The sequence below is a fragment of the Trichomycterus rosablanca genome, chromosome 2, assembly GCF_030014385.1.
Source record: "Trichomycterus rosablanca isolate fTriRos1 chromosome 2, fTriRos1.hap1, whole genome shotgun sequence".
Lineage (NCBI taxonomy): Eukaryota > Metazoa > Chordata > Actinopteri > Siluriformes > Trichomycteridae > Trichomycterus > Trichomycterus rosablanca.
The window spans coordinates 40,874,037-40,885,570 of NC_085989.1; the positions used below are offsets into that span (position 1 = coordinate 40,874,037).

General features: G+C 39.2%; 1 protein-coding gene across 1 annotated transcript; it reads left to right on the plus strand.

The window, feature by feature from the left end:
• Positions 1 to 1,570: 1,570 nt before the first annotated feature.
• Positions 1,571 to 11,229, plus strand: trim35-12 (tripartite motif containing 35-12). The gene is made up of 6 exons (XM_062990848.1): positions 1,571 to 2,095; positions 6,802 to 6,897; positions 7,983 to 8,213; positions 8,316 to 8,338; positions 8,437 to 8,555; positions 10,585 to 11,229. The coding sequence occupies exons 1-6, from the start codon at positions 1,571 to 1,573 to the stop codon at positions 11,142 to 11,144; spliced, it is 1,554 nt and encodes a 517-aa protein (XP_062846918.1). The 3' UTR covers positions 11,145 to 11,229.
• The last annotated feature ends 305 nt before the right edge of the window (positions 11,230 to 11,534 follow it).

The window sequence follows — 11,534 nt, forward strand, 5'->3', positions numbered from 1 at the left end:
ACTGCTCCCATGAGCGGTCTCCACACTCCAGAGGTCATTCGTCCACATCCCAGTTTACCCAGGCTTGGGACCGACATTAGGGGTGCACTGATATGTGTCCCTCCAGCTGCTAAGTTCATGTATTGCCATGTTCCTTCTGTATTTGTGAGTCTAACCCTAATTTTACTGATATTACCAACAATGTGGCTCCTACTGTTACACTACACAAGCTCACTATGAACACATGCTTTCTCTGATAAATGTACAGGGCTCCAGGTTGAAATGAAAAAGGCATAGTCTGGATATAAACATTTTATAATAAATAATAATTGTGACTGAATTGTTATTGGTCATTTCTTTGAGTCTCTTTATCTGCCTTAGACTGGCAAAACACGGGCACACAGGTGGCACAGCAGTGTAATGCGATAGAAGCCAAAAAAAGAGGAACATTTGGTTTTCTATTTACTGAATCCTCTGCTTCTGCTTCATGTATTTGCAGCTTTCAATAAAATGTTTAATTTAGGTTTAGTATCCAATATTGTAAAATGTCTGGGCGTTCGGGTGGCGCAGCACTAAATATACCCTGTATTACCACTATTGTTGAAATACAGGGTTCTGGTCCCCATCGGTGCTATCAGCGGTTTGGGCCAATGGTTGATGCCTCGGGATGGATCGTCTGATGTCTGGGTTGTGTTACAGTATTGCACCCAATGATTCCAAAACCAGACCCACCCCGACCCTGACTGTGATAATGTGTAGGATTTTTTTTAATGATTATGTGAAATGTCTTTTACAGAAATGTCATTGAAAATGGCAAGAATAATGGATAGCTCAGCAGTGTGTTGCGATAGCCCACCACTAATTTTGGGGTTTGATCTCAGCGGTGCTATCTGCTGGCTGGGTGTGTAGTAACTGGCTATGTCCAGTTCCCGACCAGTATGAAGCGGTTAATAAAATAAAAATAAAAACCTTTGCCTTGGTGTATGTTACTCCATATATACAGTATGTTTTGATGGAAGACATTCTGAATACATTTGCGACTGTATATTGTGTGTTCTACCCAACCAAGTTGATTTTACATGTTTTATTTGTTATTAATTTGAGTAAATGTGTTTTTTAGATTACTCAAGGTGTAGTAAACACACACTGTGTTCTATATGGTGCCCTGTGGAAAGAGCAGCCGTGCCTGCTATAGTCAACACTGATTGTGTCTCCAAAACAGTAATGTTTACACTAAACATCTCACAGATTTACAAGGTGCTGGTTGTTTTCCCTCATGAGCTACCAACGAAATCAGAGCATGACGATCTCCCCTCCCAAAACTGGGCAAGGTGCGTAAAGTTTGCTTACGGATTGGGCTTTTTTTTTTTTACTCTACAATGGTCAGTCAAAGTGAATTGTGTTAAGTCTATAAAAGGAGGAATTGCTTACTGAGGGTCATGTTCAACCTGTTCTTCTGGAGTGGAGCATGTGTAGGTGAAAAAGCTAAACATATTAGCAAAGGAACGTTCTTAGTTTCCAGGCGCTGATAATCAACAACCTGGAGTGGTTCCTAGATTCCAGACTTCCATCTAACCTGCTGAAGCAAGCAATGCCTTTACGACTCAGAGCTTCCTCTCAACCTGGGCGATCCGGAGTGCTCCTCAACCCCAAAGTTACGGCGGTTTTGCGTCCCCGAGCTTTGACCTCCAGCTCCCGCTCGGCTGTGGAGGACCAGCTGTCCTGTCCCGTGTGTTGCGAGATCTTTGCCGACCCCGTGGTGCTCCGCTGCAGCCACAGCTTCTGCCGCACCTGCCTGAACCAGTTCTGGAGCAGGAAATCGGCCAAGCGTGAGTGTCCAGTGTGCAGAAAGAGGTGTTCGCTTACCGAGCCCACGGTCAGCCTGGTGCTCAAGAACGTCTGTGAGACCCTCGTGCAGGAGCAGAAGGGCCTGAACACACCACCCTCGTCCCCTAACGTTTCGGCCAGGCCGTTAGATCTGTGCCCGACACACCGAGAGCCGCTCAAACTCTTCTGCCACAATGATGAGGAGCTGCTGTGCTGCGTATGTCATACTTCTAAAAAGCACCAGGGCCATCGGGTGTGTCCCATTGAGGAAGCTGCACATGATCTGAAGGTCAGTTAAACCAAACAATCTGTCAACTTATACTGTCAAAATTGTACAAAAAGGTATAAACAATAGCGTCAGAAGATGTGAGGCCAGGAATAAGAAGTTTTATTATATAAAATGAGCAGGAATGCATGTATCTTTATATATACGTTCTTAAAATTAATAATAATCTGTTAATTTAGCAATTTTTAATTTTAATCCAAGAAATTGTGAAGTGCTTTACATGATATTTTTAACTGTTTAGGAAAGCTTGCTAAAGCTGCACTGCGTATCTTTTTTATTTAAAAATAAATATTAGAATATACTGTATTTAGTCAGTCAAAATTTAAATCACAAGGGTTATTGAGCTTCTGAATACTTCCTAAAATTGTATTAATTTGCTCCCTAAACCCCTCAGAACAGTGAGGGTGGGGAGTACAATTGTGACCATATACATTTCAGTCAATTGAGAGTTATGGGCAGTTGGGCAGTGGTTTGGATTAAACCATCTACCCTTCAAATACTAGTCCAGTACCATAACTACTGTTGCAGTTGTAGCCTAGCGGTTAAGGTTACTGGACTAGTAATCAAAAGGTTGCTGGTTCAAGCCCCATCACTGCCAGGTTGCCACTGTTGAGCACCCTTGAGCATGGCCCTTAACCCTCTGTGTCTGTAAATGCTGAAAATGTAAATGTAAAACTACTGAGTTACCACTGCCCTTTGCTCATTTGTGTACTTACATATTAAGTAACAACAGCACAACACATAGATCTGAAAAAACACAGGTAAAAAGCTTCAGTTTATATTTACATCAACCTTCAGAATAAGAAAAAAATGTGATCTGAGGTATTGACCGTTGCCAGATTCTCGTGACTTGACAAGCTGGTTTGGGTGTGTCAGTTATTGAGTAATTATATTTATATAGGTGTTTCGGTTGCACCCGTTGCTAACTGGCTCATCAAACCAAAATAAATTATATGTTCTTCCAGCAATTCTGGACGAAGCTAATATCGTGTTCCAGCATGACTTTGCTCCTGTGTATAACATTCACATTTTCAGCATTTAGCAGACACTTTTATCCTAAGTAACTTTACAGTTTAAGGAATTGGAGGTTGCTCAAGGACCAGGTTTTCAACCAGCAACCTTATGTTTACTAGTCCAGTACTTTAACCACTAGGCTACAACAGGCCATGTCTGCATACATTTTACATTTGACAGTTCAGGCAATTAAGGGTTAAAGGCATTGCTCACGGGCCCAACAGTTCAACTTGCCAGTAATGGGCCTTAAACCAGAGACTTTCTGATTACTAGTCAAGTACCTTAACCGCTGAGCTACCACTGCCATATAAAGGTACAAGATTCATGAAGATGTAGTTTGACAGGTTTAGGCAGAAGGAACTTTAGTCTTTAGGAAGAAGATAATTGGAAGCTGATTGTTAACCTGGTGTTCTTGTCCAACATCAGTACCCAACCTCACTAATGGGCATACATTTTGACATTTTTGACATTTTTTTAAGAAGTCTTTGTATAGGCTGTTATAGCCACACAGGTGATATGGGCCACTCCATATTAATACCAACAAGTATTGGTATTGGTTGCATCAACATATTTGTACCATAGAGGTCTCTAATTTCCCAAATCCCCAAAAGTGATGTGCTGCAGCTTTAATGAAACCATAGAGCTATAAATGTACTAAAACTATAAAGACTATATGCACTGCAGCCTTTCTGGCCAGATCTAGATGTTACCTAGGTGGTCAACCATTCTTAGCACACTGACAGTGTATTTACAAACCCCAGTTCCAGAAAATTTGGGACATTATTAAAACAATAATCCATTATTTGTTATTTTTATAACCTTTATTTAAAGGACCAAAGTACAAATTAAAGATTTTCAATATTTTCACTGACCAACTTAAATGTAATTAGTAAAAAAAAAAAAAAAACTTTGGATTTGAAGTCTGCAACACACTTAATAAATGGGACTGCTGTAAGTTTACCACAGTGTTACATCACCTTTTTAATTAATTCTACTTTTTTATGATTTGGAAAAACAAACATTCTACTTGTCCGTGGATAGGATATAGATTTGGACTGCAGGCAAATCAGTCAGGCACATGCACTCTATGACTACACAGTCATGCTGTTAAAGCACATGCAGAATGAGACCTGGCTTTTTCTTGCTGAAAGTAACTGTGAACTTCCAGAGAAAGAAGTTCGCCTTGACGGTAGCATATGTTTTACTCAGTTGTCTAGATACACACCTTTACATCAGTGGTATGTTGGCTTTTGCACTTTTTGCTGAGAATATGTTAGAGTTTTAGGTCACATTTTTTGATAGACTGTGGTAGACTGTGTTAAAAGGCAATGAAAGTACTCTCAAGCACTCACTAGCATGACAGTATCTCATCCAATGCATTTTAAGAGTTGGTTGCTCACAACAGTGGTTTATTGTCTTTTCCTATACAAACTGAGATTTCTTCAGATTCTTCCAGACTTTTTACCTCTCTTCAGACTTGTAATGTATTGTAATATATTGTAATGTGTGGTAGACAGACCTACGTGTGGTGAAAAGCCTACATTATGATACCCTTAACTGTTACCAATTAATTGTGAAAGTTTCCAAATGGTAAAACTTAAATATTCCATTAAGTTTTTTACTCTTATTTTGTCGCCGTAAGTTGGCTGACCCTGCGCTCTGACCCCAGCTTCCAACACCAGCTGGGATATGCGAAGAAAGAATTTCATTGTACTGTACACCTGTATATGTATATATGACAAATAAAGGATATCTTTCTTTCTTTCTTTCTTTCTTTCTTTCTTTCTTTCTTTCTTTCTTTCTTTCTTTCTTTCTTTCTTTCTTTCTTTCTTTCTTTCAAACTTTTTAAAATGTTGCAGACATCAAATTAAATATTTTATTTATATTTACAAAATAGAATTAAGTTGTTCAGCCACAGCATTAAAAGTAATTTCTTTGTACTTTTGTCATTTAATTGAAGGTTCTAGAGAATTAACCAATCACAGATTCTTGTTTTTATTGCATTTCACAAAATGTCCCAACTTTTCTGAAAATAGGTTTTGTACATAGAACAGCATCTCTAGGTTAAAACACCTCAATGTTAGTCTCAATGTGTCAGTGCAGGGTGGGAAATAATTAACCAACAGTGTTCTGTGGGTACAATATTATAGTGAACAAAATGTTAAACAGTAGAGGTGAAGAACATAAGTGCACTTGGTTTATAGTGAGAGTATCAGTTTATGATCTAATGTGTACCTCTCAACCATCATTCCATCATTATTTCGTTCCAGCGCTGTGTTATGTCAACACACTACAAAGTTTTGCAGTAAACACGGGCTGTTTGGAGGGGGACGTGTTTATAGCCTGTCTCAACAATAACCTACTGAAATCCAGAGTAATTTACATTGAAATAGGGAGAGAAATAAAAACAAAGCACCTTGTTTTTGGGAGTGAGGGCAAATATATGTAAGGTTTGCTTAAAAATACTTTGACATTTTTTAATAAATATTTTGTGGATTACTTTCCTAATCTCCAAATTATTTTCCTCGCTAAATTTCCTTTAACATTTTATTACTAAATTACTTCTACTTATTTCTGTTTGATTAGAAAATATTTTAAAATTTTAATGAAAAAAAGTAAGAAGTCAGGTAAGAATTTTGAGCAGTGATCCCTCCTCAACTATAATTTGGTGTTGAGATAAACATGACAATCAACAAATAAATACTGTTTTAGTTATTTTGTTACTTCCATGTCCCCAAATAATTAATCTGTAAGATTTCCAGTACAATTCCTTATAACTCTAGTATTTTAGAATAGTCTAAAACTGGGAAATATATTGATATATACTGTATAACTACAGAAAAGTGTGTGCTGGTAGAGATTTTGCTCTACAGTTAATGTAGTATGTAGATTAGAACTCCACTTTATACTGTAATACAACCACAGTGGTTATAATAAATCAGCTGGTTCAGAATTGCTTCATATCAACACAGTTATAAAACTTCAACTGATCATTAAATGTTGTCCAAATAATTGCAGTTTAGTTTTCTGTTGACTTTATGCAACATATATGTTCTATATTTTATTATATTCATCATGCACCCTATTAGGTACACCTGTCTTGAATGTGTATTGGATACGTGCTATGTGGAACTTTGTGGGTATACAATTACCGACTGTAGCCCATCTGCTGCACCGTACAGAGTCACCCCCAACTACCCCATACAATAATCAACATGGACCACAATAGGACCAGTGTATTATATGGGTGATGGGTTATTCTCTGCACTGCTATGATACTAACATAACTAACATGACTTTTTATTAGGAACACACCTGCTATAAGTGTACATTTAGAGACTAGAGCTATTTTCTTTTTTCATGAACAATGTGTATTAATCTTGCTTTAGTTTTTAATCAGTGGACACATTCTAATCACATGGCAGTGTAGGCTTTATATTTTCGGTTAGAGCACTATTCTCCTCTCAGCACTAACCCTGAGGTGTTGTATTTTGTGTCCTTCTTGTATTTTTATGAAGCTAGTGTTCTCATGTATACACTCTGCTATGTACTGTCTATATCTTAATTTATTTAGTTTATTTATTTTACCTGACATAATGATGGTCAGATGATTAGTTGTGTAGTTGTTATGGTGTCTACAATTGTTTGGTTTAAGGCTTAAAAAAGCTAAGCTTTGCGTTTTTGTTTTCTTCCAGGCGGAAATGAAGAAAGAACTTGTACCAATAAAGAAAAGTCTTCGTCGTCTTTACGAGGCCAAACAGGAGCATGATGACATCTCAGTACACATTAAGGTATCAAATGCAGGTGAAACTTTCCTGAACATTCTGCAATTTTCCAGAATAAACCAGACTTCTGGAACATTGCAGATTTTTCAAACTTTACAGAACATTTTGAAACCTTAAAGAACCCAGAATTTAATTAAATTAAAGGTGCTCAGGATACCTAGTGTTTACGCACTATTACACTTGCGATCCCTGACACATATATGACACCCATGTTGGCTAAACAGGGCTGCAGACTAGCACGCACTTCCTTCAACATGTGTACAAACAACCACTCAGTGGCAGATTTCTATTAGTAGTAAGATTAAAGATTAGTAGTAAATGCAACAATACAGAATAAGTAAGACGCTGTTGCAAACACTTCATATTTACATTTATACAGCAGACGCTTTTATTTAAAGTGAGTTACAATTGTGACAGTATACAATGCAAAATTGAGGGTTAAGGGCCTTGCTCAAGGGCTCAACAGTGGCAACCTGGCAGAAATGGGTTTTTCAGCAATTGTCTGATTACTAGTCCACTACCTTAACCACTGAGCTTCCATTTCCTTTGCTGACCTAATTTAAATGATGTAGCAATATGTACAAGAGCAAGGTGTGCAGTAGTTACTACTGCTGCAATCTGAAGCTATTGAGTCTCAGACAATTTACCATGTTTGAGGAAGGGAGGTCAATGGGTTTCTCATTGTTGATGCAAAATAGATCTCTGCTGGCCAGTCAGGGCGCCTGCATGAAGTAGTGTGACATAAGTCTGTTTTCCAGACTTCACATCTGTTTACTTCCGTCTAACACTGCAGATGTGGGGAAATCACAGAGCAACATAGCACTCCATCCATCCGTATGTCTGTGATACTCTACTTCTGGCAGGTAAAAAGAAGCAGCTGACGACTACACCTTTGTTGTAGGGGTGCAAACAGTGGCTGTGCATATTACAGTCAGGTGAACTGGACAAGACCAGATTAGGCGAAAATGGGAATAAAGATTGTTTTTTAATCAAGTAGATTGATCAAGTGTAATTTGATTTATTAAATGCATTTAGTCCAAATATCACATAATTCTGTTTCTAATGGTGTTGTCTGCTCTCTTTTGTGCCAGAACCAAAGGGAAGAGGCAGAGAAACAGATCAGAGAAGAGTTTGCAGAGATCAGACAGTTCTTGGATAAAGAAGAGTCAGCAAGGATGGCTCTGTTGGATGATGAAGAGGAGGAGAAGAAGGAACTAATGAAGAAAAAGACTGACAACATAACACGTGATATTCTAACTTACACCCATGCTATCAAATCCGTTGAAGACGAGATCACCAACAGTGACTGTGTGTTTCTGCAGGTGTGAAAAATTCTTAAAATTATTATTATTAAGTATTACAATTCAAACACTGAGTATGTGTTGTTAATGCTGACACACTCTTCTCCCATCTTTTATTTGTAGCACTACAAGAATATTAAAAAAAGGTTAGTACGCATAATTTTACATATAATGTATACATTAATTATATACTTAACATTATTAACTATTTGTATGTATTTCTAATCCTTTGTTGTGAATTCAGGACAAAGCTAACCTTTACTGAACCAAAGAAAGTTTCAGCCGCTCTGATCAACGTGGCTAAGCATGTCAGCTCTCTGAAGTTCATTGTTTGGGAGAAGATGCAGTCTATGGTGGAATACAGTAAGTTTTTCAAGCACTTTAAACATTTAGATCTGTGCAAACAGATGAATGACAAAAGAAAAGTAACAAAGTTAGTAAGGTGTTAATATGGCATTTTAATTATATATAATGTGACATTTACATTGTCAGCCAGGAAGAGACTGTTCTTATGAGAATAGAAATCATTCATCATATTGATCAGTCAGCTAGCTTTGTATTTATCTGCAGTGTCTGTATTCTTAGAAGATAAGTTAACCTTATTGTGCTGTTCTCTTGGTGTACATACCATGGAACCCATAAAACATGGGGAAATTAAGCAGTTTTTGTATAACTGAATCTTCTTCCGTCTGTGCCTTAAGATATAATAATAGTAATCCTTTTTTAACACTACTTAGATCTTTCTCTCAAGATCTTGATCCAAATTTAAGTCAACTAGACCTGCTTAACATTTTTAAACATGCCACATAGCAAAATAGCTTCTTAACTGCTTCTGTTAATCAAACGGTTTAAAAGGGCGGCACGGTGGCACGGTGGCTCGGTGGGTAGCACTGTCGCCTCACAGCAATAATGTCCAGGGTTAAATTCCCAGGTGGAGCAATCTGGGTCCTTTCTGTGTGGAGTTTGCATGTTCTCCCCCCCGTGTCTGGGGTTTCCTTCGAGAGCTCTGGTTTCCTCCCACAGTCCAAAGACGTGCAAGTGAGGTGAATTGGAGATGTAATTTGGATGGAAATTGTCTGTGACTGTGTTTGACAACAAACCTGAACTGAACTGAAAGTGTATACACAATATTGCCAAAGGTATTCACTCACCCATCTAAATCAATCACTTCCATGGCCACAGGTGTATAAAACCAAGCACCTAGGCATGCAGACTGCTTCTAAAAGCATTAGTGAAAGAATGGGTCGCTCTCAGGAGCTCAGTGAATTCCAGCATGGTACCGTGATAGGATGCCACCTGTGCAACAAGTCCAGTCGTGAAATTTCCTCACTACTAAATATTCCACAGTCAACTGTCAGTGGTATTATAACAAAGTGGAAGCGATTGGGAACGACAGCAACTCGGCCACGAAGTGGTAGGCCACGTAAAATGACAGAGCGGGGTCAGCGGATGCTGAGGCGCATAGTGCTCAGAGGTCGCCAACTTTCTGCAGAGTCAATCGCTACAGACCTCCAAACTTCATGTGACCTTCAGATTAGCTCAAGAACAGTGTGTAGAGAGCTTCATGGAATGGGTTTCCATGGCCGAGCAGCTGCATCCAAGACTTACATCACCAAGCGCAATGCAAAGCGTCGGATGCAGCGGTGTAAAGCACCCTGCCACTGGACTCTAGAGCAGTGGAGACGTGTTCTCTGAAGTGACGAATCACGCTTCTCTGTCTGGCAATCCGATGGACGAGTCTGGGTTTGGCGGTTGCCAGGAGAACGATACTTCTCTGACTACATTGTGCCAAGTGTAAAGTTTGGTGGAGGGGGGATTATGGTGTGGGGTTGTTTTTCAGAAGTTGGGCTCGGCTCATTAGTTCCAGTGAAAGGAATTCTTAATGCTTCAGCATACCAAGAGATTTTGGACAATTTCATGCTTCTAACTTTGTGGGAACAGTTTGGGGATGGTCCCTTCCTGTTCCAACATGACTGCGCACAAGTGCACAAAGCAAGGCCATAAAGACATGGATGAGCAAGTTTGGTGTGGAAGAACTTGACTGGCCTGCACAGAGTCCTGACCTCAGCCCGATAGAACACCTTTGGTATGAATTAGAGCGGAGACTGTGAGCCAGGCGAATACTTTTGGCAATATGGTGTATGTTTTAAAATACACAGAAATAACCTTAAATATAAATAACACTATGTACAAAATTGAAAGAAACTATTGAAACCGGTGAGGAAATCAGACATTTATTTGTGTAGCTGGCACTAGCAGGAGATAAACAGATGTGAAATTTGGAAAAAAGACTTATGTCATGCTACTTTGTGTAAGAGGACAATGTAGTCAGGTTTTTTTGAGAAGTTTCTAACTGATGAGTTATTATAGCAATCTCCTTAATTGTTTTCAGCCCCTGTGACTTTGGACGCCAACACTGCCTACCCATGTCTGTCACTGACCAGAAACTTGACCGGTGTGAGCAACACTGGCATAATGAAGAAGCTTCCTGACAATCCAGAACGCTTCGATCACTTTGTCTTTGTGCTGGGCTCAGAGGGTTTCGATTCAGGGCGCCATGCATGGGAGGTGGAGGTCAAAGACAACAATGACTGGGTGATTGGTGTGGTGAAGGAGTCCATATCTAGAAAGGGCAAAGTCTCGGGAGGCCCGGAAGCAGGCTTTTGGACCATCGCTTTGTCGGATGGCGTTTACACGGCTATGACGGCTCCGCCAAAGCACCTGAAGCTGAGCGGCCATATTGAGAGGGTGAGGGTAAAGCTGGACTACGAGGCTGGAGAGGTGAGCTTCACTAATCCGTTAGACCTGACACCCCTCTATACCTTCAATGATCGCTTCACAGGGAGGATGTTCCCATTCTTCTGCCCCGGCGCCAATATCAACAGCAGCAACCCCGGCCCTCTGAAAATCTGCCCTGTTAAAGTGGCTGTGTGGAACAGCGCCATCTGGTGACAGCAAAATTAAATACACTGCATATGTAAAATGTTTAATTCTGGTGGTGGTGATGAATTTGTGTAAAAGCATGTGCCTAATTTACTGTAAACTGTAATCACAAGCAACAAATGTACTTTGCTATGTTAATTCACGTTTATTGATCATACATTGTACAGTGATGAGTTATATGCAATAAAATACATTTTGTTTTTATTTTAGTATTTTAGTTATTTTATGCTTGTTAAAGTCAAAAGTCCTTTTCTGAAACAAACCATTTCTTTTTATGATGAATGACATAAATTAAACACACACAAAAAACACAAAGGCTTTTGTAAATTTTAGTCCTTTCATAAGTTTATTGTGCATTTTGCAAAAAATAATTCCTTGTAAGTGATTATGACGGGGCGA

What these genes read in the sequence shown, in the direction of transcription:
- trim35-12 (XM_062990848.1), top strand. Translation starts at nt 1,571, where the DNA reads ATGCCTTTACGACTCAGAGCTTCCTCTCAACCTGGGCGATCCGGAGTG. An exon ending in AAGCTGCACATGATCTGAAG is followed by an intron (nt 2,096 to 6,801) that starts GTCAGTTAAACC and finishes GTTTTCTTCCAG; the next exon opens with GCGGAAATGAAGAAAGAACT. An exon ending in GCAGTCTATGGTGGAATACA is followed by an intron (nt 8,556 to 10,584) that starts GTAAGTTTTTCA and finishes AATTGTTTTCAG; the next exon opens with CCCCTGTGACTTTGGACGCC.